Source organism: Cherax quadricarinatus, chromosome 2 (assembly GCF_038502225.1).
Source record: "Cherax quadricarinatus isolate ZL_2023a chromosome 2, ASM3850222v1, whole genome shotgun sequence".
NCBI lineage: Eukaryota > Metazoa > Arthropoda > Malacostraca > Decapoda > Parastacidae > Cherax > Cherax quadricarinatus.
Window position 1 is genome coordinate 16,195,976 of NC_091293.1, and position 27,977 is coordinate 16,223,952.

Here is a 27,977-nt window from a genome sequence, read left to right on the forward strand (position 1 = left end):
GTTTGACCACTAGTTACAGTAGGTCTCTGTGACAGAGTTTTGCGGCAGATAGCCTGTACTCCTGTCCACCTTAATTGTTGATTACTAAAAGTATCCAAAACATTTTTAATTTCATCCTCAGAAGGATCTGATTCAAGAAATTTATTTTCATAATGTGTATAGTCTGAATTAATTATTTCCAGACGTTGTGTAAATAATTCAAATTTGACCTCAAGATCATCAAAATCTATGTTTGTATCTTGAGTTAATCCTATACAGACTGAAATTAGATTTTCTAATTGTGTAATCTTAGTCTGTAAAGACTGAAACTGAGTTTTCAAACAAGCCATTTTAATGGTATACTGAAAATTCTAGCACCACACTTAGAGTGTTTAAAAAACACTGTACTGCTATAAACAGCTGAGTTTTTGTTATGCTTAAGTCAGCAATAATCGAGTCAGACACTACTGACCCACTAAGCTTAACCTCAGGGTCAATGACCATGAAGGGTACAGCGTACATGTGGCTGGTGTTTATGGCTTGTGTGCTGTGTCAGCCTGACCATGATGATTAATCGTAAATAACGATGTTATACACTTCATTCACTATACACTTTAAATGTCACTGTATAACTGTAAATCACACGTGAATATTACTTACACATATATAAATGTCACTGTTAATATGTATTTGAAAGCTTACACTTTATATATAAATTCCTTTAATATAACAGGTAGATCTATAAGAAACAAACTTTAACACAATCTTGTCTCTTAATTTCTGTCTATAAACATTATAAACACTATGTGTATATACACTCAGACAAACCGAACATCACTTGGGTTGTTGTCTTAATCAGCACTTCTTCGAGTTTGGAGCAGTGGATGCCGGGTGCCATCCCCCGTTTTCTTGTTGGGTGAGTCACCCAGCTCCCGTTTTCTTTGGGCGAACGCTGGGTGAGCGCCCGTTTTCTTTTGGTTGCCCATTCTCTGTGATTGAGTCTGGAGGGACTCATTTATACTGATTTAAATTCTAAAACACTAGTTTTACAGCTTTTTTCGAAGGACCTTGGCTCGTAGGTTATTTGTACACTGTAGAACAACATACTTGGACCACAGTGTGGCCTTTATCCGGTTCGAGCACGACCAATATGTTGAGAAATGGCATTACCAGTTAAGTTTAAAGAGTTTGTACTTAACTTAGAAAGACAACTCATCGCCTGCACAGCCGCCCCTGCAGACGAGGTCTTGAGAAGCTGTCGAAGTCATCTCTCAACGGGCTGTAAAGATTTATAATTTGTAAGATTATAAATTACCCCTAGGGGGTGTTATGTCAGCATATTTCATTCACTGATGGCTGACAAACTTACTTGTGTGGACTCAAAAGTCCGCCCCTTACTGCCAACTATAGGTTGATTACAAACTCCTTGCAACTCAAGAACTGCGCAGTCCCCCGTACTACAAGAAATTCGTAACCTACCTTGCTCTTGTAGCGTGAGCTATGGTGTTCTTCACACCTTTGACAGATATCGGTGACTTGATAGAAACTGAAGTGTCCTTGGATGTCCACGTCTTCCATAGTCTAGGAATACGCACACTGGTACACTGTGTTCCACAAGATTTGTCTTTATTGTTCACAATCTTATCACTAAAGAAGCTGGTCACACTTCTCTGTAAGTGTTTATTGTGTTTTGTGAGACACTTTGTTCACACTAACGCACAGATCGTATTTTGTTGGTTATCCTGGCGTCAGTCTCACTCTCAGTAGGGTCAAAAGTAATCTGAAGACGCCACAGCACCCCATGCCGTCACTGCCCCAGCACAAAAAAAAAAGCTGACCTAGTACTTTTGCTTCCTTGCCACTTCCTCGACGAAGCAAAGCAGAATGTTTGATTCTTGCTGTCTTAAGCATAGACAACAATGTCCACTATCTTTACCATGGTAATAAAGTGTAAGCAGGATTTTACTTAATTGTCCTGCTAAAGTAAGAGATGTACTGTCTCTTATTAAAATACACTCTGCAACACTGGACTGCAAGGAGCAGCGGTCACTTGACCACGTCGCATACTCGTACGGCATCTGTGATCAATTACTCACTGTAGCAGTAAACAAGACGCTTGCCCCTTCTGAGAGGGCTGGGCCCCTCAGGGCTGAAAGGGGCTGAAGGGCTGAAGGGGGCTGATATCCCCTCCTGGAGAAAATTTCTCCACATGTACTCATATGCCAATCTGTCCTCCAGTGTATGTGCTCATACACCAACCTGTCCTCCAGTGTATGTGCTCATATGCCAACCTGTCCTCCAGTGTATGTACTCATACACCAATCTGTCCTCCAGTGTATGTACTCATACACCAACCTGTCCTCCAGTGTATGTACTCATATACCAATCTGTTCTCCTTCTTTGGAGAACTGGTTAAATATGTACACTTTCCTGCATGAAACAAACATATAGCAATTTGTACTTATCTGTTAAGAACACGATGTCCAGCAGTCTCTCCCTGGAGATTCCTTCGGGGTGCCGTTTCAGATTGCACCGTGGCTGTTGATTAACAATTGTGTTAGTCATATAATTTGCCCTAAGGGAACGTATATCTCAGCATTTCACTATCATCTGAAATGAGTAGTGATACTTTCTTGGTCTGGGCATTAAGCCCTGAAATTACGTCCTCGAATAGGACAGCCCAAATCACTTTGTGTCTGTCCAAGGACTGCAGTTCGTTTTGGCAATACCAGTGAGATTAAGCCTTGCCTTGCTCGTGAGCTTATGGTGTTGACAGCGCCATTAAGGCCGATATCAGTGACTTGACTGAAGACTTGAGTGTATCAGAGAATGTTGCACTAATTTTTGCCACTACGTCGGGAATGTTCGTTGCAATCACTGGCAATATTGGTTGCACTTTGTCATTCAGTACTATCATTTGTTCATTTCGTGAAATTATCCTTGGCAGGGAGAACACGGAAATGCAATAAACACAACATGATTAGTTCTACTGCAAATTTCCTGACTCGTATAAGGGAACTAGTCGAACTTTCCTAGTTTCCTGACATAGTAAGGGATTGGAGCCTGTAGAGACTAGTAAGTTAAAGAACTGTACAAAGTTACTTATCCTATAACGGTTCGACGTCCCCGCAGCAATCCCCGGGGAGTTCCTTCGAGGAACCACAGAACTCCAACCCTTGGGCTGTGGAAAATATAATTAATGAGTAAATAATTGCCCCAAAGGAGCGTTTATATCAGCATTTCATTGGTACATGATGCTTACTTTTTTGGGCTCAATGGCCCATGGATGATGGGGTATGTAAATAAACCTAGACCTGATATGCCCTAACTATCTGTTGCCCAGCCGACCTCACTAGGTGCATGCTTGTCAAGACTCACCTGGGTTTTTGTATCTGACCCTCATGTGTCATCCCAGTATCCGATATCTTGATTGAAGTAGTAGTTTCTCACGGTGGGCTGTCTCTCTGAAGACTGCTCGAAACACACTGTTACACTACACTGTTCTTCGAGATTTGTCTTTTCGTAGTAATGTCACAACAGAAAAATAAGTATGCTTCACTCTTCTATCACGAATTTTGAGATTGTACACGAATTTTGAGATTGTACAAGAGTCAAAAGCATTGACTGCTGACAACACTTACTTGTGTGGACTCAAAAGTCTGCACCTCACTGCCGACTATAGGTTGATTACAAACTCCCTGCGACACAAGAACTGTACAGTCCCTCGGATCACAAGGTAATTCATAACCTACCTTGCTCTTGTAGCATGAGCTATGGTGTTCTTTACACCCTCGGTGACTTGATAGAAGCTGAATTGTCCTTGGATTTCCACGTCTTCCATAGTCTAGGAATATGCACACTGGTACACTATGTTCCACAAAGTTAGTCTTTATTGCTCACAATCTTATCACTAAAGAAGCTGATCACACTTTCCTGTAAGTGTTTGTTGTATTTTGTGAGACACTTTGTTCACACTAGCGCACAGATCAGTGTTCTTTGTTGGTTATCCTGGAGTCAGTGTGACTCTCAGTAGGGTGAAAAGTAATCTGACCTCACAGCCTCCTACGCCGCTGCAATGCCCCTAGAACATAAAGGAAAAGCTGACCTAGTACTTTTTGCTTCCTTGCCAAACTTCCTCCATGAAGCAAAGCAGAATGCTTGATTCTTGCTGTGTTAAGCATAGACAATAATGTACACTATCATTACCATGGTAATAAAGTGGGAGCAGGATTTTCCTTATTTGTCCTGCTAAGGTAAGAGATGGACTGTGTCTTATTAAACTACACTTTGCAACACTGGACTCTTGCAAGGAGTGGCGGTCGCTTGACCACGTCACATACTCGTATTACATCTGGGATCAATTACTTGCTGTAGCAGTAAACAAGATGTTTGCCTCTTCTGAGAGGGCTGGGCCCCTCAGGGCTGAAAGGGGCTGAAAGGGGCTGAAGGGGGCTAATACCCTCCTCCTGGAGAAAATTTCTCCACGGTATTTTTTTTTAATAAATTCGTAGCTGAGTGGAGCTAACTCCCAAGTAGTCACTGAAGCTAATATTTTGAGTAGTTATAAAAAACAGTTTGAAAATTTCATGAATGAGAATGACTGGATGTGAATGGAACTTTCACGGTATTGTCAGGTAAACCTGCTTCACTGTTCTTTTATTATTATGTTTGTATTTTTACTTTTTTATATTGCTAATGTGAGTAATAAGAAAAAAATATATTCTTTTCAGGCGAACGATTAAAATGAAAATGAGATGGACCATTTTGTGTTTAACAATTTGTATATCATCATTATCAAAATTACTGAAGGGCACGACGTTTGCTTTAATATGGAGAGATATTGATAGACACCCGGTGAACCTGTCGCAGCTACAGAGTGTTCTACCCACCTCCTTCCAGCAGCTGGTATCACTGGCTCGACGTCATGAACATCCCGAGAGGAAGCCCAGCAAATGTTTAGCTCATCACAATGAATGTGGATCTTTCGAACAGAGAGATGTCATGGAGAAGTGTCGTTCAGCAGCATCAAAGATCAACATGTCTACCATGGTTCTCAGCCATGGGGAGAGCAACGGGATTCTTCAACAGCATGGGAAGGAGAGAGAAAAGCATTTAGTTGACATGCACTATTCAGAGGCACTAAGCCAGATGATGGTGGCTGTGGTCAGAGAGACGATGAATGAGTGTCATCTGGTAGTGGCTTATGACTCGAGCTATGATGAGTCCCCTGTAGTGGAGAACCTGCTGCTGCTACTCTTGGTGCTTCATAACACACGACAAGTAAGTTCTGGTGTGGAGGATAGTAGTAAATACAATAGTACTAATGTGCTTAATGTTCTAATATAATAGCCGTGATCAAATAGTTCAGTAAATTTGTATATTTATAATGTAGTCTAAAAGCAGCAGCCGATGCATAAGAGACCTTCAGACATCTGACTACTACGTTCTTGCTTCCTCATCGACTCTCTCCTTGAATCTCTTGTGAAGAATGTCGCACTACACTCTGTTAGGATCGCAACACTTGTTATTACACTGTTCATCAAGATTTGCTCACATTAATGTCACTAAAGCACTTCTCTGTAAGTGTCTATTGAGATACTTTTATGCACAAAAATGCACAGATTAGTGTTCTTTGTTATTTATCCCGGCATCAATGTGTCCCCCAGCAGGGTCAAAAGCAATCTGAAGATGCCACAGCACCACTCCACCGCCAATGCCCCTAGCACACAATGGAAAAGCTGACCTAGCACATTTCCCCTCCTTGCCAAACTTCCACTATGAAGCAATGCAGAATGCTTGATTCTTTCTGTCTTAAGCATAGACAACAATGTACATCTTTACCATGGTAATAAAGTGGGTGCAGGATTTCTTTAATTGTCCTGCTAAGGTAAGAGATTGACTGTCTTTAATTTCAACTACACTAATTGCAATACTGGTTTCTTGCAAAGAGCTGCATGACCATGTCACATGCTCTTACTGGTACATGCTGGTTAAACATCTGTTGGTAATTACTTGATGTAGCAGTAAACAAGATGTTTGCCCCTTCTGAGAGGGCTGGGCCCCTCAGGGCTGAAAAGGGCTGAAAGGGGCTGAACCCCCCTCCTGGAGATAACTTTCTCCACAAACACCAGCAATTACGTTTCTATCTCTTCAGCTCATCTCCCACTTCTCTGTCTGGTGAGCAGTGGGATTGAGGGTGGCTGCAGGCGACAAGGAAGGAGCTCATCGTTGATTGGTCAGTTCATAGAGGTTTGGTGGTTACCTGGAGTCATGGCGTTGTTTTACGATTCAGTTCCATTTTCAAGACGTTTAAAACGTTGTAGAGGGAGCAAATTTATACGTGTCAGCAAGTGTTTTTGGCTGGAATCTTCTGCTTCTAGTTGGTCTACAATGGCCTTTAGAATAGTAGAAAGCTCAATTGTACAAAGAGTTCCAGCTGAGCGGGAAGAATCGATGGCAAACTTGACTTTCTTTTCGATGAGGTGAGAATAAAGTTCAGGAAGCAGCATGTCTTGATGATATTTTTTTGTAGTGTAGAAGATGATTCCATTCCATGAAGTATATTTTTTATTATCTTCATCATTATCATGTCGAGAGTTGTGAGATGATGATTTTTTTGCTGTTTTTTCTTTCTTGTTAGGTGGTGTTGAAGGTGGAAGTGAATATTCGTTGTCATCTTCAGTAGACGAATAGGAAGATGTTTCTTGTGGCAAAGGCTTCTGATTGGTCGGTTTCAATGAGGAGTGGTGGCGGTGAAGGCTTCTCATTGGACGTTGTTGGAGTGACATCACTAGTTGTTGGTGGTGTTGGATATGCTACATCCGAGATTGTGACTAAGTCTTTGGTGAATTTGAGAATGTCTTCAGAAAAAGGGGATACTGGAAATGTGAATGATGGCATGTTATTTAATGCAAATAACTAGTTGATGGTAGAGTTAAAAGATCCAGGTACAGCCATGTTCTGCATGTGAGCGTATAGTAGACAATAGTGGATCTTCGTTACGTCACATGTTGGAGGAGCGATGGTGGTGGTGGTGGTGGTGGAGGCGGGTTGAGTAGATGCTTGAAGTATTTTTTTGTATCTGCTTGCAACTTTGCAATTGCGGCATACGTTGGTGTGTTGTTGGTAGATTTTTTCTTTGCTGCATCTTGTTGTTTCTTCATAATATCCTTTCTTGTAGGACATTTTGCTGCCAATGTATGGTGATCATTACTTTTGCAGTTTAAACACGCTGGTTGTGGTGGAGCAGCAGCGGTACAGGAACTGAAGGTGTGTCCCTCACTACCACATGTAGTGCAGAACTTCTTGTCTTTTACTGGACATGCTTTGGTGGTGTGAAGATAAGAACAGCAGTTCCAGCAATGTTGGATGTAGTGGTATCTCTCTGCTTCTATGTAGGTGAGACTGATGTAGTAGTAGTAAATAGCAAGACCTTCGTTCAGAGCAGTGGCAGCCATGTTCACGTCGGTAAAGGTGACCTTGAGCATAGATGATTCATTCGGGATTTTGGTAATGCTATCAACAGTAGCCCAAGTATTTTGCGTTTCAATGGATGACTTGAGTTCAGCAATTGATTGAGAGTCAGAATCTTGTCCAGTTTTTTTAGGAATACTGATTTTCTTGCCCTGAGGGCAGGAGAGGATGTAACAGTAAATCCTTGAGCAGTAAGAGTAGTGGTGGCTTCTGTGGTGAGTAACTTCTCTGCTTCAGCATCATCGTGACACACAACAATGAATGCTTCTTTCAGTGACAAAATAGCATTGAATTTCACTTGCAATGCTCCCTGCACAACAGTGGCAAGAGCGAGCTTCGTTGAATCATCAACGGTACCACTGTTTGGTTTGATCTTTACATGATTTAAGATAAGATAAGATTTCGTTCGGATTTTTTAACCCCGGAGGGTTAGCCACCCAGGATAACCCAAGAAAGTCAGTGCGTCATCGAGGACTGTCTAACTTATTTCCATTGGGGTCCTTAATCTTGTCCCCCAGGATGCGACCCACACCAGTCGACTAACACCCAGGTACCTATTTGCTGCTAGGTGAACAGGACAACAGGTGTAAGGAAACGTGTCGGAATTTCCACCCGCCGGGAATCGAACCCGGGCCCTCCGTGTGTGAAGCGGGAGCTTTAGCCACCAGACCACGCAGCTCATCATGAAAGTCAAGGCGAAGACGACGCTGGTAAAGGTTCCCCTCCCCAACGGGGATCGTAGGGAGACAGAGTAAGTAAGGAGAGCTGCTATGACCTGCCAGGGCGAGAGTCAAAAGCAGAATGTCCGTGTTGTCTTGAGGGTGGCGGGGAGGGTTTAATAGCGAATCGGGAAATGTGAGAGGGAAAATCATCAGCTCACGGGGTCTACCTACCTGGAGTCTACCTAGAGGGTATTCCGGGGATCAATGCCCCCGCAGCCCAGTCCGTGACCAGGCCTCCCGGTGGATCAAGGCCTGATCAACTAGGCTATTACTACTGTCTGCATGTAGTCCAACATATGAACCACAGCCTGGCTGATCTGGCACTGACTTTAGGTATCTGTCCAGCTCCCTCTTGAAGACAGCCAGGGGTCTATTGGTAATTCCCCTTGTGGCTGGTAGGAGACTGTTGAACAGTCTTGGGCCCGAACACTTACTGTGTTTTTTCTTAGTACTGATGGCACTCCTACTTTTCACTGGGGTATGTTGCATCACCTGCCAAGTCTTTTACTTTCGCAGGGAGTGATTTCTGTGTAGATTATGATGTATTTCTCTCACCTGCATTCCAGTGAGTACAAGTCAAGTGCGTCCAAGCATTCCCAGTAGTTAAGGTTCTTGATGGAACTTATATGTGCAGTAAAAGTTCTTTGTACATTCTCAAGATCTGCGATTTCAACTGCCTTGAATGGAGATGTTAATGTACGGCAGTATTCCAACTATAGGGAGCAAGTGACTTGAAATGGATCACTGGCTTTGTATCTCTTGTCTTGAATGTTCTCATTATCCATCCTGTCATACTCCTCGCAGATGTGATAGTAGAACTGTAGTAATCCTTGAAGGTGAGATCCTCAGACATTATCACTCCCAGGTCCTTCACATTACTTTTCCACTCAGTTGCGTGATTAGAGTTTGTAGTATTCTCAGTTCTACCTATTATTTTCTCCAGTTTTCCATAACGGAATGGATGGAATTTGTCTTCACTGAACATCATATTATTCTCTGTTGCCCATTAGAAAACTTGGTTTATATGTTCTTGGAGATTTGCCTAGTCCTCAATGGATGACACTCTCGTGCAGATCCTAGTATCATCTATAAAAGATGATACGGTGCTTTGGTAAACATCTCTCTCTCTATGTCTGATATGAGGATGAGAAACAGGATACGGGCGAATACCGCTCTTAGCATGGGGTGTTACCTAGCACCATGGCTTCTTGTAGTGTTGTAGAATCTCACATTAAAGTGTTGAAGAAAGTTCTACTTCTCCAGGAGGAAAATAGGAGGCTGAAGCTTCGTCTAGATGGGTTTGGGAGTGAGTGTGAGATGACTGTTGCTGATAAGGAGGAAAAAGTTACCAGCAGTGATTTGGAGAGTGGCAGCCGCTTTAAGTGGCAAGTGGTTCACAGTTCATGAAAAAGGATGATAAGAAAGGTTAATAGAGAAGTTGTGAAGGTAGGAAATCGATTCTCTATTCTCCAGGACGAGTGTACTTCAGTGGTTAGTGAGGTTAAAGGTACCACTGACTCTCCTGCTTATCAGGGTAAGATTATTCTAGTTGTGGGAGATTCTCAGATAAGATATATGGGCAGTGCTTTTTGTAACAGAGATAGAAAGGTCAAGCAGAGGGTGTGCCTCCAAGGAGCTGGTGTTGGTGACATAGTCAACAGGTTGGATAATATTATGTCATGCAATCGGAACAAGCCCATTATCTGTCTTAGTGCTGGTGGAAATGACATTGGGAAGGGCAGGAGACAGGAGCTGTAGGATAAGTATAGGTCAGCCATAGATGCAGTCAGATCTAAGGGAGGGATACCAATCATATGTAGCATCTTGCCTAGAAAGGGAGTGGGCAATGAATGGATGTCTTGGGCAATTGGTATAAATTGCTGGCTAGACAGGTACTGCAAGGAACTTGCAATTCCCTTTATTGATAGCTGGGACATATTCTATGACAAACATGATATGTATGCAAGGGATGGGGTTCATCTCTCTGGGGCTCGAGTGGTTGCATTAGCTAATTCGATTGACGGGGTTATTGGTGACATGTTTAGGACTTTAACCTGATAGATTATAAAGGTATGGGTGTCTGTGGGAAACAATCAGGCTGCAGCACTAGCCTACTAGGGTTGAAAACAGAAGAAATAACCAGGATACCTCAGGGATATGTTTAAAAGGCAATATTAAAAACAAAGTTGCTAATAAAGGCAAAGCAACTGATTAACAAACAAAGAGAGATAGTAGAGGGAAACAAGTGACTTGCTCCCTTAAGATGTCGAAATCCTGTTCTTAGGTTTGCTAGGCGCCCATATGCTGCAGCAGTTATTTGGTTGATGTGTGCCTCAGGAGATGTGCCTGGTGTTTTACTGACCCCAAGAGCTTTTTCCTTGAGTGAGGTTTGTAGTCTCAGGCTCCCCTAGACTGTACTTCATCTGCGGTCTTCTTTGTCCTTCCCCAATCTTCATGACTTTGCACTTGGTGGGGTTGAACTCCAGGAGCCAATTGTTGGACCAGGTCTGCAGCCTGTCCAGATCCCATTGTAGTTCTGCCTGGTCTTCGTCCGAATGAATTCTTCTCATCAACTTCACCTCATCTGCAAACAGGGACACTTCGGAGTCTATTTCTTCCGTCATAAGAACACAAGAACATAAGAAAGAAAGAACACTGAACAGGCCTACTGACCCATGCGAAGCAGGTCCATGCCACACCCACCGCCCGGCCTAGAACAATGACCACCTAGTCAGGTCACTTCCACTTAAGGAAGGAACATGGCACCAGACCTGGTAGCCCAAGCTAGTCAGGTCCAACTCACACCCACCCACACCCACTCATGTACTTATCCAACCTATTTTTAAAACTACACAGCGTCTTAGCGTCTATGACGGTACTCGAAAATTTGTTCCACTCATCCACAACTCTATTATCAAACCAGTGCTTTCCAATATTCTTCCTGAATCTGAACTTTTCCAACCTGAAGCCATTGCTTCGAGTCCTGTCTTGGCTGGAAATTTTCAGCACGCTATTTTCATCCCCTTTATTTATTCCTGTTTTCCATTTATACACCTCAATTATATCTCCCCTAATTCTACGCCTTTCTAGAGAGTGTAGATTCAGGGCCCTTAGTCTATCCTCATAGAGAAGATTTCTGATACATGGGAACAACCAGAACTCCTAAATCTTTTTTGCAATAAGTAGTATTAAGATCAACACTACTGAGTTTATAAGTGGCATGGTTATTGTCCTGTCCAACATTTAGCACTTTGCACTTATCTATATTAAACTGCATCTGCCACTTCTCCGACCTGAGCTACTCTTAAGTGGGCCTATCTTGTCTCTAATCTTACTTCTGTATACCTGAAAGAACCCTTTTGGGTTAGTCTTTGAATCCCTTGCGACCTGAGCCTCATTATCCCTTTTTGCTTTTATTATTCATTTTGTTATTTCTCTTTTTAATTGAATATACTGATTTCTTAACTGCCCCTTCCCTCTCTTGATACGTCTAGATATGCCTCTCTTTTGATCAATGAGATGTTTTAATCTATTGTTCATCCATTTGGGATCATGACTCACGAAATCGTAATGACACGATTGCAAACAAACCATACCCCGGCCGGGGTATGGTTTGAACTAGGCTAGAACTATGCTCTGAAAAACGTCATATTGGCAACCAACACCAGCTACCTGACCCATAGTCAGATCATCCCAATTTAACCCACCCATGTAATTTTTCAGTCCCAGGAAAACAGCCAATCGAGAGTCTGGTACAGAGACTTGATGCAGTTTACTGGGTAATTCCATAATATATTGAAACTAGGTGATTTGTGATCACTTTCCCCAAGTTCATCATTAACCTCAAGATTATTAATTAGTGAATCTTTGTTGGCAAGAACCAAGTCAAGCAGATTGTTTCCTCTAGTTGGTTCTGTCACAAACTGTTCTAAAAAGCAACCCTGAACTGTATCAAGAAAATCACTAGACTCAAGATTTCCTGTCAAACTGTTCCAGTCAATCTGTCTAAAGTTAAAATCCCCCATTAACAAAACATTTTCATGTCTAGATGCCTTATAAATTTCGTCCTATAGCAGCTTACTGCCCTCCCTATCAAGGTTTGGTGGCCTATATATCACACCCATAATTAATTTTTCATACCTCTCGAGAAACTGTAGCCAGATTCCGTGTCCGATGTTTCTATTCTTATATCATGTCTAACACAGCAAGTTAAATTATCTCTGACATACATCGCCACTCCACCACCCTTCCTGTTGACCCTGTCAGTGTGGAATAGTTTATAACCCTTTACACTGCATTCAGAAGGCATTTCTCTATCCTTCAAGTTGAATCAGGTCTCAGATATAGCAATAATATCTACATTACCTGCACCTGCGAGTAGTCTTAGCTCATCTATCTTATTTGTTAGAATCCTACTATTTGTATAGTAAAGCTTAAGGGAGCTAGTCACTCGTTGCCCTCTGCTATCTCTGCTTGTTGATCAGTTGCTATGTCTTTATTAGGAACTTTATTTTGAATATTGTCTTTTAAACATATCCCTGAGGTATCCTGGTAATATCTGCTGTTTCCAACAATAATACTGCAGCCTGATTGTTTCCCACAAACACCCATACCTCTATAATCTAACAGTTTAAAGTCCTAGACAAGTCATCAATTACCCCCTCAATCGAAGTGGTTGATGTAACCACTCCAACCCCAGAGAGATGAACCCCATCCCTTGCATACATATCATGTTTGCCATAGAATTTGTCCCAGTTATCCATGAATGGGATTGCAGGTTCCTTGCAGTACTTGTCTAGCCAGCAATTTATGCCAATTGCCCTAGACATCCATTCATTGCCCACTCCCCTTCTAGGCAAGATGCTACATTTGATAGGGATCCCTCCCTTAGACCTGACTACTTCTATGGCTGACCTGTATTTATCCAGTAGCTCCTGTCTCCTGCCCTTCCCAGTGTCATTTCCCTCAGCACTAAGACAGATAATGGGCTTGTTCCCATTACCTGACATAATATTATCCAACCTGCTGACTATGTCACCAACACCAGCTCCTGGGAGACCCACTGTCTGTCTGACTTTTCTATCTCTGTTACAAAAAGCACAGTCCATATATTTTACCTGAGAGCCTCCCACAATCAGAATATTCTTACCTTGATTAGCAGGGGAGTCAGAGGTACCCTTAACCTCACTAACCACTGAAGTACACTCGTCTTCTTTATTAACCCTTCTTATCTTCCTTCTTCCTGAACTGTGAACCACTTGCCACTTAAAGCGGCTGCCACTCTCACTGGTGGTAAGCATTTCCTCCTTACCAGCACCAACTATCTCACACTCACTCCCAAACACATCTACGCGAAGCGTCAGCCTCCTATTTTCCTCCTGAAGAACTAGAACCTCCGTCAACATTTTAAGCAAAGATTCTAAAACACTACAACAAGCAATGCTGCTTGGTAACACACCACACTAATACCCAGACAGCTCAGGACAGATATGACCACACGTGACCACTCACCTCAGCATTCACAAATACCACAAACAGCACTGGTCCTAGTACTGGCCCCTGTGGGACCCCACTCATCACAAGTGCCCACTCTGACACCTCGCCACTTACCATGACTCGCTGCTGTCTTCCTGACAAGTATTCCCTGATCTATTGTAGTGCCTTCCCTGTTATCCTTGCCTGGTCCTCCAGATTTTGCACTAATCTCTTGTGCAAAACTGAGTCAAATGCCTTCTCACAGTCCAAGAAAATGCAGTCTACCCACCCCTCTCTCTCTTGTCTTACTGCTGTCACCCTGTCATAGAACTCCAGTAGGTTTGTGACACAGGATCTCCCATCCCTGAAACCATGCTTACTGCTGTTGATGAGATCATTCCTTTCTAGGTGTTCCACCACTCTTCTCCTAATAATCTTCTCCATGACTTTGAATACTATACATGTCAGTGACACTGTTCTGTAGTGTAGTGTTTCATGTCTGTCTCCATTTCTAAAAGTTGGGACTACATTTGTTGTCTTCCATGCCACAGGTAATCTCGCTATTCTGATAGACATGTTGAATATTGTTTTTAGGGGTACACAGTGTGCCTCTGCTTTCTCTCTCAGGACCCATGGAGAGATGTTATCCATCCCCATCGCCTTTGAGGTATCTAGCTCACTAAGAAGCCTCTTCACTTCTTCCTCGGTTGCGTGTACTGTGTCCAACACTTGGTGGTGTACCTCACCTCTCCGTCTTTCAGGAGTCCCTTCTGTCTCCTCTGTGAATCTCATGTTGAGTTCCTCACATACTTTGCGGTCGTTTCTTGTTGTCTCTCCTTCCTTCCTTAGCCTGATTACCTGGTCCTTGACTGTTATTTTCCTCCTGATGTGGCTGTTCAACAGCTTCGGGTCAGATCAGGCTTTCGCTGCTATGTCATTTTCATATTGTCGATGGGCCTCCCTTCTTATCTGTGCATATTCATTTCTGGCTCTACGACTGGTCTCCTTATTCTCCTGGGTCCTTTGCCTTCTATACTTCTTCCATTCTCTAGCACACTTGGTTTTAGCCTCCCTGCACCTTTGGGTGAACCATGGGCTCATCCTAGCTTTTCCATTATTCCTCTTACCCTTTGGTACGAATCTCTCCTCAACTTCCTTGCAAATTGTTGTCATGTATTCCATCATCTAGTTTACTGATTTCCCTGCCAGTTCTTTGCCCCACTGAACCCCGTTCAGGAAATTCTTCTTTCCCGCGTAGTCACCATTCTTGTAGTTTGCTTTATTCGTCTGGCTCTTCCTTCTCCCCCCTCCACTTGTAGCTCTACTGTGTATTCGAATCTTAAAAACCACATGATTGCTGGCTGGAAGGGATCTTTCATATGTGATGTCCTCAATATCTGCACTACTCAAGGTGAATACTAGGTCCAGTCTCACTGGTTCATCCTCTCCTTTCTCTCTCTGGTAGTATCCCTTACGTGTTGGCACATAACGTTTTCCAGTACCACCTCCATCATCTTAGCCCTCCATGTTTCTTGACCTCCATATGCCTCCAAGTTCTCCCAATCAATTTCCTTGTGGTTAAAGTCACCCATGATCAGTAGCTTTGCCCTGCACGCATGAGCCCTTCTTGCCACTTTAGCCAGTGTGTCAGTCATCGCTCTATTACTCTCATCATACTCTTGCCTTGGCCTCTTGCTGTTCTGTGGTGGGTTATACATCACTGCAATTACCACCTTGGGATCTCCAGACTGAAGCGTTCCTACTATGTAATCTCTTGCTTCTCCTCTCTCTAGCTCATCAAAATCCCGTCGATTCTTGACCAGCAGTGCCACTCCTCCACTCCCTTTGTTCTCTCTGTCTTTCCTCAGGATCTGATATCCCGTTGGAAAGATGGCATATGTTTTCTTACCTGTGAGGTTGGTTTCTGTGAGAGCTATGGGATATATGTTGCCTTTAGTGTATGTGTATGTGTATGTGTATGTGTATGTACTCACCTAGTTGAGGTTGTAGGGGTCGAGTCCGAGCTCCTGGCCCCGCCTCTTCACTGATCGCTACTAGGTCACTCTCCCTGAACCGTGAGCTTTATCATACCTCTGTGTGTGTGTGTGTGTGTGTGTACTCACCTATTTGTACTCCCTATTTGTGGTTGCAGGGGTCGAGTCATAGCTCCTGGCCCCGCCTCTTCACTGATTGCTGCTAGGTCCTCTCTCTCCCTGCTCCATGAGCTTTATCATACCTCGCCTTAAAACTATGTATGGTTCCCGCCTCCACTACTTCACTTTCTAGGTTATTCCACGACTTGACTACTCTATGACTGAAGAAATACTTCCTAACATCCCTTTGATTCATCTGAGTCTTCAACTTCCAATTGTGACCTCTTGTGTCTGTGTCCCATCTCTGGAACATCCCGTCTTTGTCCACCTCGTCTATTCCACGCAGCATTTTATATGTCGTTATCATGTCTCCCCTGACCCTCCTGTCCTCCAGTGTCGTCAGGCCGATTTCCCTCAACCTTTCTTCGTAGGACAATACCCGTAGCTCTGGGACTAGTCTTGTTGCAAACCTTTGCACTTCTCTAATTTCTTGACGTGCTTGACTAGGTGTGAATTCCAAACTGGTGCTGCATACTCCAGTATGGGCCTGACGTAAATGGTATACAGAGTCTTGAACGAATCCTTACTGAGGTATCGGAACGCTATCCGTAGGTTTGCCAGGCGCCCGTATACTGCAGCAGTTATCTGATTGATGTGCACCTCAGGAGATATGCTGGGTGTTATACTCACCCCCAGATCTTTTTCGTTGAGTGAGGTTTGCAGACTTTGGCCATCTAAACTACATTGTGTCTGCGGTCTTCTTTGCCCTTCCCCAATCTTCATGACTTTGCATTTGGCAGGGTTAAACTCAAGGAGCCAGTTGCTGGACCAGGCTTGTTGCCTGTCCAGGTCTCTTTGTAGTCCTGCCTGATCCTCATCCGATTTGATTCTTCTCATTAACTTCACATCATCCGCAAACAAGGACACTTCTGAGTCTATCACTTAAATTATGTCATTCACATATACCAAGAACAGCACAGGTCCTAGGACTGACCCCTGTGGAACCCCGCTTGTCACAGGCGCCCACTCTGACACCTCGTCGCGTACCATGACTCGTTGTTGCCTCCCTGTCAGGTATTCTCTGATCCATTGCAGTGCCTTTCCTGTTATGTGTGCCTGATCCTCTAGCTTTTGCAGTAACCTCTTGTGAGGAACTGTGTCGAAGGCCTTCTTGCAGTCCAAAAAAATGCAGTGGATCCACCCCTCTCTCTCTTGTCTTACTTCTGTCATCTTATCATAAAACTCTAGTAGGTTTGTGACACAGGATTTTCCCTCCCTGAAACCAAGCTGGTTGTCAATTATACACTTGTTTCTTTCCAGGTGCTCCACCACTCTCCTCCTGATGATCTTCTACATGACCTTGCATACTATACACGTTAGTGATACAGGTCTGTAGTTTAGTGCCTCATGTCTGTCTCCCTTTTTAAAAATTGGGACTACATTTGCCATCTTCCATACCTCTGGGAGTTGCCCAGTTTCAAATGATGTGTTGAAGATCTTTGTTTATGGTACACACAATATCTCTGCTCCCTCTTTAAGGACCCATGGAGAGATGTTGTCTGGTCCCACCGCCTTTGAGGTGTCAAGTTCGCATAGCAGCTTCTTCACCTTCTCCTTGGTTATATGTACCTCATCCAGCACTTGCTGGTGCACCCCTCTGCTCTAATTTCCTGGAGTCCTACTGGTTTCCACTGTAAATACTTCTTTAAATCTCGTGTTGAGCTCCTGACATACCTCCCGGTCGTTTCTTGTGAATTCCCCATCACCCTTCCTCAGTCTGATTACCTGGTCCTTGACTGTTGTTTTCCTCCTGATGTGGCTGTACAACAGCTTCGGGTCAGTCTTGACTTTCGATGCTATGTCATTTTCGAATTGCCGCTGAGCTTCCCTTCTTATCTGTGCATATTCGTTTCTGGCTCTTCTGCTAATCTCATTATTTTCCTGAGTTCTCTCTCTTCTGTACCTTTTCCATTCTCTAGTACACCTAGTTTTTGCCTCCCTACACCTTTGGGTGAACCAAGGACTCGTTCTGTTCTTCCCATTATTTCTGTTTCACTTTGGAGCAAACCTCTCCTCTGCCTCCTTGCATTTTGTTGCGACATAGTCCATCATTTCTTGTACTGGTTTTCCTGTCAGTTCCCTCTCCCACTGAATGTCTTGCACCCCCAACCACGATATTCCACCCCACCCACGATACTCCACCCCACCCACGATACCACCACCCACCCTCTCTCTCCTGTGAACTTCATTGCAAACCTACAAGCCTCCTCTGGGATGACTTCACACCGCAAAATAGCAAGAATATCTACGCTATTTGGCTATTGCCCCACTAGTTACTGCAGTGTTTGTGGGTATACCACAAGGGACAAAATTCTTCTTAGATGTAAGGAGCCTACTTGTTCCAACTACTGCCACACAGATTGCATTCCAGAAGAAGAATTTTGTTGCAGCCAGGTTGAAAATTTCAGAAATTTGAAGGATATCCATAATCCTGTCGTATATGTGGATACAAGCCTGGAGCTACAGGAGGAAGGTTCAGAAGTCCTACCTCAGGGACTCCTGTCCAAAGATCAAGACTGCCCTCTTGGGCTGTGTTGTAAAGTTGCAGCTAAGATAATCCATCACAGGGAAGCACTTCATGAGCTCCACAAATCATTAGATAACCTACAAGCTATTGTAGAAGGCCAGTGCAAGCCTGCATCAAGTGACGTAAGCTGCTCAGCTGATGGTGACACTATTGACAAAGACTGGAAGTCCCACACTGAGCTTAACTCAGGGGTAAATAACTGGTGGAATTCTGTCATCGCTAAGGTCCCACAGACTGACAGAGTTCAAAACACTACCTTTGGGAATTCTAACACAATTCCTCTGACCACCACAGAGGGAACAAATCCTCTTCCCAGCAACGAGGGAAGCCTTGGATCTGTTAATTCTCCTACACCTGACATCTCTGCTTCAGCCACTGCCAGTCCACTTGACAGTGCACATACCATCTCTGATCCTACACCTGTCAGCACACCTGCCGACACTATTCCAGAATCTGGTAGCAGTGCTTCATCAGCAAGTTCTGAGCCAGGAGTTTCTCCACCAGAGATTGGTGCAGTTAATGATCAGGGAACTATCAATGCACCTGATCACCTACTGCGCCAAAGTACGAACAGCAGGGACACATCTGTCAGAACTGGTAGAGGACGGGGCAGAGGTCGTGGAAGAGGACGTGGAGGAGGAAGACATCTACAGCCGTCTCACCCTCCACTAACACAGTTCCAGCGACAGAATCTGAGGACAAATCTGCAAAACACAGGAGGTGCAACAAATCCTAGTCCACCCTCCCAGGCACCTAGGCTGTGCTCTCGCTGTCACCGGAAGGGACACACTGCCAACAACTGCCTGCGAGATACCAGGTGTAATTACTGCTACAAGAATGGACATCAGGAGGACCAGTGTCGGAAGAAAAAGGAACTTGACAGACAGGGCCACCTGTTTAGAGACCTGTTCTCAGAACAAACCAGCAGGATCTCTGAATTGGTGAACACTCTCACACGTAACCCACTTAGCTACTCCTATCCCAGCCCAGCAGGTGGAATTGTGCCTTATACAAGACCACAGACCTACATCCCTGCAGCTGCCTCAGTACCCTACCTCTCTCAAGGGCAGGCACCTTACATTCCCTACACACCCACCACCTCAAGCTGACCACTTCATCATGAGGAGCCAGTCTATCAGCATCCTGTCGGCCAACATTAGAGGTTTCATTACTAATGTTGGAGAGCTCACACATAGTTTTGTGAACACTCGACGTCCCGACATGATAGCTGTTGTTGAAACATTTTTGGATGACAGGACTCCAGAAAATTTTGCAAGAATTGCTGGCTACACCTCATGGATGAGAAGAGACAGGCAAGGGCAAGGAGGAGGTGTTGCTGTGTGCTTCTCTAAAAGTGTTGATGCCCAGCACATTGATGTTGCCACCCCTACACATCTTGAAATGATGTTCTTCAAGCTCTGTATAAACACTAGTACCTCTGTACTAGCATGTGCAATGTACAGGCCTCAGTGGCACCATGCAGACCCCATCAACTTCCTAATGGAAAATATTGACTCCCTTGTGCTACAACACAACTGTCAACATATTATAATTGTTGGTGACCTCAACCAGCACCTTATACAGAGGGACTTTGATGATCTTCTTGCAGTGTTTGACATGAGAAACTTTGTTGATTTCCCACTCACATCTCTGGCTCCTCCCTTGACCCAGTAGTGAGTGATCTTGCAGAAGGCATAGTCACTTGTCAACCCCTCGGCTGTTTTTACGACACTTAAGATCCCAACAGAACGAGGTGAGGAATCCACACGCACAACCTGGCTATGGGAAAGAGGTAATTGGCCAGCCCTTTGCTCTGAGCTCGCCACCACCGATTGGAATGCTCTTCTCCAAGGGGATGTTGACAACCAAGTGAAAGCCTTCACTGGACACATCCTTAATCTACAACAAGAACACATTCTTCACCGGCAATATGTGACGAAGCCTACAGATCAGCCTTGGTTTGGCTTTCGTTGTAGAGAGGCTGCTAGTGCTAAGTACAAAGCATGGCGAAGGTATAAGAGACATCCTACCACCTGTAACAGGAACTTGCACACGCAAGCCTCTAGGCATATGGGTGACGTTCAAAAGTGGGCCATTGCTAAATGGGAGGTGGACACTAAAAGAAAGCTAGCATCAGGTAGGGTAGGCTCCAAAACCTGGTGGTCCCTGGTCAAGGACAGACAAGGTTATCTGCCTGTTGAACTTATTCCACCTCTAAATTGACAAGATGGGACCACCTCTACTAGTAGTCAAGAGAAGGCAGACCTCTTTGCTGAACACTTTGCTACCAAAATGCAAGTTCCTGATCCAGCAAGGGACCCTCCTTGACTAGCTGCAAGAACTGTGTCAAAACTGTCAGTGGTGGCAATAAGGCAGGAGGAGGTGCATTTCCTTCTTAAATCGCTTGACCAAGAAAAGGCTGTGGGCCCAGACAAGTTGAGCCCAAGATTGTTGAGAAGATGTGCAGACCAGCTAGCAGCACCTCTAACTCGCGTCTTTCAGCACTGCCTAGTACAGTGTAAATGGCTCTCTCTATGGAAAGAGGCAAATGTAGTCCCTGTTCACAAAAAGAAGAGCAGAGCAGAAATCAGCAACTACAGACCAGTGTCACTCCTGTCAATCACTGGTAAGATCCTTGAAACAATAATCTCAAGACAAATGACAGAGTTTTTTGACTACCACTCATTACTTTGTGATCGTCAATATGGCTTCAGGAAAGGTTACTCTGCTGCTGATCTGTTGTTAAACCTCTCCACTAAGTGGCACCAGTCACTGGATGAATCCAAAGTCAGCTGTGTGGTAGCACTGGACATTGCTGGCGCTTTCGACCGGGTGTGGCACCAGGGCCTCTTAGCAAAACTTCAAGCACTGGGAATTGCAGGCTCTACGCTATGTCTCCTCAGTGATTACCTTCATCGTAGATCTCTAAGTGTAGTTCTCAATGGAACGGAATCAGCAAGACATCCTATTGGGGCAAGTGTTCCACAAGGAAGCGTGATGGGTCCATTGTTATGGAATGTCTACTTCAACGACCTTCTTCATCTCATCCCAGAATCACATGCATATGCAGACGACTGTACACTGACATTCACTTATCCAAGAGAAGAAATGCCAGCTGCTCTAAGCTACATCAATCACCAGCTGAGAACTATATCAGCTTGGGGAAATAGATGGCAAGTAACATTTGCACCTGAGAAAACGCAAATGATGATCGTCTCTAGGCACCATGATGGTAATGCTGGTTCAGTAGTAAGGATGAATGGGAGGGTGTTGGCACCTGGAGAAAAATTTTATAAGTTTGGGGTGAAATTTGACTCCAAATTAACCATGAAGAACCATGTTGTAAATCTTGCAAACAAGGCAACCAGGAAGCTTACAGCACTTCGCCGTATCTCGCATCTGCTTGACAGTAGGGGTTGCAAGATCCTGTACGAGGCACAAGTACGCTCACATTTTAAGTATGCTCCACTTTCTTGGTTTGCCTGCCCCCCCCTCTCATCTGTGACTGCTTGACAGAGTAGAGAACAGAGCAAGACGTCTCATCTCTCGCCTGGACCCATCCTGGATAGATCTGTCATTTCAGCAGAGCCTTCAACATAGGAGGGATGTGGGTGGCCTTACTGTTATGTACAAGGCCAATATTGTCAAAATACCACACTTGGATCCACTTCGAGGACAGCGTGAAACAAGCTTTTATGCCACAAGACGGGCAGAAAGCAGCAACTTCACTCTGGCTGTACCCTTCTCCAGAACATCACTCCATCTGAGATCATATATACCCAGGATGACTCGAGTATGGAACACATTCGTACAGCATAATGATGTCAACGAGATAAAGTCAGTTGTTCAAATGAAAATGCTGGCCCACAGATGGCTCCAACTTCATCCTGTTCCCTACTTGTATGTCTCATAACAATAAAAATGCTTTCAAATGAGCTGATGTAGGTAACAGCTCTTAGGTTGGCAATAAAGTTAGGAACCCTTAACCTGTAAATAGCTTGTCAATAAAGCTAGGGATCCTTAACCTTGTCAAACCCTGTGTAAAAAAAAAAAAAAAGAGAGAGAGAGAGAGAGAAAGAGAGAGAGAGAGAGAGAGAGAGAGAGAGAGAGAGAGAGAGAGAGAGAGAGAGGGGACAGAGAATAAGACTGGGTAAAATGTGGTATGAAATTCAGATTAATATGAAATAAAACGCATACGCAGTATTATAATATTTTTTGAAGAAACGTTTCGCCACAATGTTTTTTTTTTCATTCCAGGAATTAAAGAAACAACCCGTGGCAAAAAATTTCGTCAGAAAGATATGTAAATACTGCGCAAGTGAGATATTTTAAGATCATGGAACCTGTTTATTCAGTGTATTGTGAAGGTGACTCACACAACAGGTGGTGCGAGTGGACCAGACTGAGGACCTACATGGTGTAGTGTGGGTGTCCGGGGGATGTGCTGGTTACATCTTCCTGATGAGTCAACCTGACGTCTACCTGTCCTTTACCAACACTCGTCCTGATCTCTGGGACTACCATGGCAGGTCAGATCATCTTGTGCTCTGCCATGATGTTCTAACTACAATTTCTCTCAAAAAGATCACATCCAGTCAATATGCAGACTCTGGGGGTAGGAAATACCTCTCTCAGTCGAACATTCCACTAATATGTATAGTTTACACCGTAAATGAACATATCAGTGTATCGCCAGTGGCTTTACTAACACGTAAGAATTTGGTATGTTGGTATATTCAGAGATTCAACATTTGATGCCTCTCATAAACCCATCAGCTAGATAAACACAGTTCAGTAGTGTGTCTCTCACAATTCAAAGCTGGAGAATCGAGTTTCCGCCACTCCACACACGTTTACAACTAAAATTTTATATTTACGGGTCAACAGAACTGGTCTGATGGTTGGGAGGTATTCAGCTGGTGGCACCCCCATGGTCAGGTTAAGCTCTGCATGCCCAAGGAACGGTAAACTGCGGTTACTACCCGGCACACCAAAGTACTTACAATACATAACATGCACTTTTAGGTACAAATATATAGCACAGTATAAGGCCCATTTTATCTCCCTCAGATACTTCTTCGTGGCTCCGTCCCATGAAGATCTTGAGTCTCTGGCACTGTCAGCAAAAGGCAAAAAGACGGAACATATTGCAGGAGCGACCAAGGTGAGTGAAATAGTCACTAAGTCAGGGTGAAACCTAGCGATTGCGAGTGGGTCTTTTAGATTGTTACTCATCCGAAAGTAAATATTGAAAACTTATTTTCTAAAATAGAAATTATACTTCCAGTGTATATATATTCATCTCTGTGTGTACATTTTTTAAAGTTCATCGACTGACTCACTAAAGGCAACACATATTCCATCAGTCAGTTATGTTACTAACTGCACGAGTAATGGTGAATGATCCCGTGTACATAACACTGTCAGTAGTTAGTGTAACAAGTCCTGTAACATTAAGTCAGTAGACTTTGAAACCTCACTCAAACTGGGAAGAAAAACAATAGAGGGAAAACATCTTCCAGCCTTATACTTAATTACCTTCATTTTCCTCTGCCTTTCCTAATTGTATTTCTGTACTATTCACTTTTCAACTTAGGAGGCCTAGACTGAAACTGGGTAGTGGGGGCGATGACCCTCAAAACTACTAATAAATACAAATATTGATTTATTATTATTATTATTATTATTATTATTATTATTATTATTATTATTATTATTATTATTATTATTATTATTATTATTATCAGAATTTTCCAGCTGTGATGCATCACTTTCTTACTTAATTTACATAATTGTAAACACCATCACAGAATGAGAGACGCTGCCTATTAATCAAGGACACTTCAGATAAATTTCCTTCATCGACACCATGCCTAACCCTTCTAGGGTAGGGTAGGTGCCTGAGCCCGAGCCTTTAGCTCATAAGACTGTCATTCCCATTAGCCCCCTTGGGGCGGGGATGGCAGACCAGAGAGGCCTAGCTTGTGGCTAGGCCTGGGGACAGTTGGTCCCAAAGATGAGGAGGTACTTGTACCTCCTCCCAATGGAGACTTAGGTCTCAGACACTCCCTAGAGAGGGAGCCAAGGCCGGGCCACCACTTGGAAAAGGCCCGGGCCGGGAGAATACCGGCTAATCTTTAATAATAATAAATTTCCTTGATATTAAATGATGTTAATGTTAGTCAGTACTACATGTTTACAATGGTGGATTTAAACGCGTGTTGTTGTAGGCATTAACTGATTAATATTAAAAAAAAAACCTACAGTTTTCTATTAGCAAAACCGGATGTCAGCAGTGTATTGCTATATTCTATATGATAGTTATACAGTAGGAACAGAAGTAAGTTATGTTTCCTTGTCATGTTCCGTCACACAGGTCACATAACAGTGTTGAAATGTATCAGTCTGAGGTGGGAGACTTTAGTTGGACAGTTAAGATGTCAGTTAAGATGTCGTCCCAGCAGAGCTGAGACGACAGTTAGGAATTACCATCTCTCTGGACGATGACCCGTTAAGAGAGGTCAGATTTCCAACGCGGGTCAACCGGAGAAAGATTTCACACCACATATAAAAACAGTCACTACACAGTCATGTGCTGAGGACAGTCACTACAGTCATGTGCTGAGGACAGTCACTACAGTCATGTGTTGAGAACAACAGTCTTCTTCTACTGAGGTCATCACGGGTATATACTGCTCTCACAGATTGGTGGGGAGAGTGAGTGGGAGCTGTACATGAACACGCTGTACTGGGGGCACGGGATGGAGCGTGTCGCTACCTGGAGGAGTGGAAAATTCTCCACCGACTCTCTCAAACTGTTTCCCGACAAGTTGGCAGACTTCAGAGGTGCCGTGCTCAAGGTAAGAGTGCATATGTTTCGCTACGTTCAGAGGTGCCGTGCTCAAGGTAAGAGTGCATATGTTTCGCTACGTTCAGAGGTGCTGTGCTCAAGGTAAGAGTGCATATGTTTCGCTACGTTCAGAGGTGCTGTGCTCAAGGTAAGAGTGCATATGTTTCGCTACGTTCAGAGGTGCCGTGCTCAAGGTAAGAGTGCATATGTTTCGCTACGTTCAGAGGTGCCGTGCTCAAGGTAAGAGTGCATATGTTTCGCTACGTTCAGAGGTGCTGTGCTCAAGGTAAGAGTGCATATGTTTCGCTACGTTCAGAGGTGCTGTGCTCAAGGTAAGAGTGCATATGTTTCGCTACGTTCAGAGGTGCTGTGCTCAAGGTAAGAGTGCATATGTTTCGCTACGTTCAGAGGTGCTGTGCTCAAGGTAAGAGTGCATATGTTTAGCTACGTTCAGAGGTGCTGTGCTCAAGGTAAGAGTGCATATGTTTCGCTACGTTCAGAGGTGCTATGCTCAAGGTAAGAGTGCATATGTTTCACTACGTTCAGAGGTGCTGTGCTCAAGGTAAGAGTGCATATGTTTCGCTACGTTCAGAGGTGCTGTGCTCAAGGTAAGAGTGCATATGTTTCGCTACGTTCAGAGGTGCTGTGCTCAAGGTAAGAGTGCATATGTTTCGCTACGTTCAGAGGTGCTGTGCTCAAGGTAAGACTGCATATGTTTCGCTACGTTCAGAGGTGCTGTGCTCAAGGTAAGAGTGCATATGTTTCGCTACGTTCAGAGGTGCTGTGCTCAAGGTAAGAGTGCATATGTTTCGCTACGTTCAGAGGTGCTGTGCTCAAGGTAAGAGTGCATATGTTTCGCTACGTTCAGAGGTGCTGTGCTCAAGGTAAGAGTGCATATGTTTCGCTACGTTCAGAGGTGCTGTGCTCAAGGTAAGAGTGCATATGTTTCGCTACGTTCAGAGGTGCTGTGCTCAAGGTAAGAGTGCATATGTTTCGCTACGTTCAGAGGTGCTGTGCTCAAGGTAAGAGTGCAAATGTTTCGCTACGTTCAGAGGTGCTGTGCTCAAGGTAAGAGTGCATATGTTTCGCTACGTTCAGAGGTGCTGTGCTCAAGGTAAGAGTGCATATGTTTCGCTACGTTCAGAGGTGCTGTGCTCAAGGTAAGAGTGCATATGTTTCGCTACGTTCAGAGGTGCTGTGCTCAAGGTAAGAGTGCATATGTTTCGCTACGTTCAGAGGTGCTGTGCTCAAGGTAAGAGTGCATATGTTTCGCTACGTTCAGAGGTGCTGTGCTCAAGGTAAGAGTGCATATGTTTCGCTACGTTCAGAGGTGCTGTGCTCAAGGTAAGAGTGCATATGTTTCGCTACGTTCAGAGGTGCTGTGCTCAAGGTAAGAGTGCATATGTTTCGCTACGTTCAGAGGTGCTGTGCTCAAGGTAAGAGTGCATATGTTTCGCTACGTTCAGAGGTGCTGTGCTCAAGGTAAGAGTGCATATGTTTTGCTACGTTCAGAGGTGCTGTGCTCAAGGTAAGAGTGCATATGTTTCGCTACGTTCAGAGGTGCTGTGCTCAAGGTAAGAGTGCATATGTTTCGCTACGTTCAGAGGTGCTGTGCTCAAGGTAAGAGTGCATATGTTTCGCTACGTTCAGAGGTGCTGTGCTCAAGGTAAGAGTGCATATGTTTCGCTACGTTCAGAGGTGCTGTGCTCAAGGTAAGAGTGCATATGTTTCACTACGTTCAGAGGTGCTGTGCTCAAGGTAAGAGTGCATATGTTTCGCTACGTTCAGAGGTGCTGTGCTCAAGGTAAGAGTGCATATGTTTCGCTACGTTCAGAGGTGCTGTGCTCAAGGTAAGAGTGCATATGTTTCGCTACGTTCAGAGGTGCTGTGCTCAAGGTAAGAGTGCATATGTTTCGCTACGTTCAGATGTGCTGTGCTCAAGGTAAGAGTGCATATGTTTCGCTACGTTCAGAGGTGCTGTGCTCAAGGTAAGAGTGCATATGTTTCGCTACGTTCAGAGGTGCTGTGCTCAAGGTAAGAGTGCATATGTTTCGCTACGTTCAGAGGTGCTGTGCTCAAGGTAAGAGTGCATATGTTTCGCTACGTTCAGAGGTGCCGTGCTCAAGGTAAGAGTGCATATGTTTCGCTACGTTCAGAGGTGCCATGCTCAAGGTAAGAGTGCATATGTTTCGCTACGTTCAGAGGTGCCGTGCTCAAGGTAAGAGTGCATATGTTTCGCTACGTTCAGAGGTGCCGTGCTCAAGGTAAGAGTGCATATGTTTCGCTACGTTCAGAGGTGCCGTGCTCAAGGTAAGAGTGCGTATGTTTCGCTACGTTCAGAGGTGCTGTGCTCAAGGTAAGAGTGCATATGTTTCGCTACGTTCAGAGGTGCTGTGCTCAAGGTAAGAGTGCATATGTTTCGCTACGTTCAGAGGTGCTGTGCTCAAGGTAAGAGTGCATATGTTTCGCTACGTTCAGAGGTGCTGTGCTCAAGGTAAGAGTGCATATGTTTCGCTACGTTCAGAGGTGCTGTGCTCAAGGTAAGAGTGCATATGTTTCGCTACGTTCAGAGGTGCTGTGCTCAAGGTAAGAGTGCATATGTTTCGCTACGTTCAGAGGTGCTGTGCTCAAGGTAAGAGTGCATATGTTTCGCTACGTTCAGAGGTGCTGTGCTCAAGGTAAGAGTGCATATGTTTCGCTACGTTCAGAGGTGCTGTGCTCAAGGTAAGAGTGCATATGTTTCGCTACGTTCAGAGGTGCTGTGCTCAAGGTAAGAGTGCATATGTTTCGCTACGTTC

General features: G+C 44.2%; 1 protein-coding gene across 1 annotated transcript in view; it reads left to right on the forward strand.

Annotated features, from left to right (window-relative positions):
• The first annotated feature begins 3,831 nt into the window (after positions 1 to 3,831).
• The window catches only part of LOC138853370 (ionotropic receptor 21a-like), a 106,542-nt gene continuing 82,396 nt past the window's right edge, over positions 3,832 to 27,977 (forward strand). Inside the window, 5 exon segments of the mRNA XM_070089617.1 lie at positions 3,832 to 3,914; positions 4,710 to 5,259; positions 22,713 to 22,858; positions 23,400 to 23,493; positions 25,034 to 25,189. Of these exon segments, the coding sequence (XP_069945718.1) occupies positions 3,832 to 3,914; positions 4,710 to 5,259; positions 22,713 to 22,858; positions 23,400 to 23,493; positions 25,034 to 25,189 (1,029 nt within the window).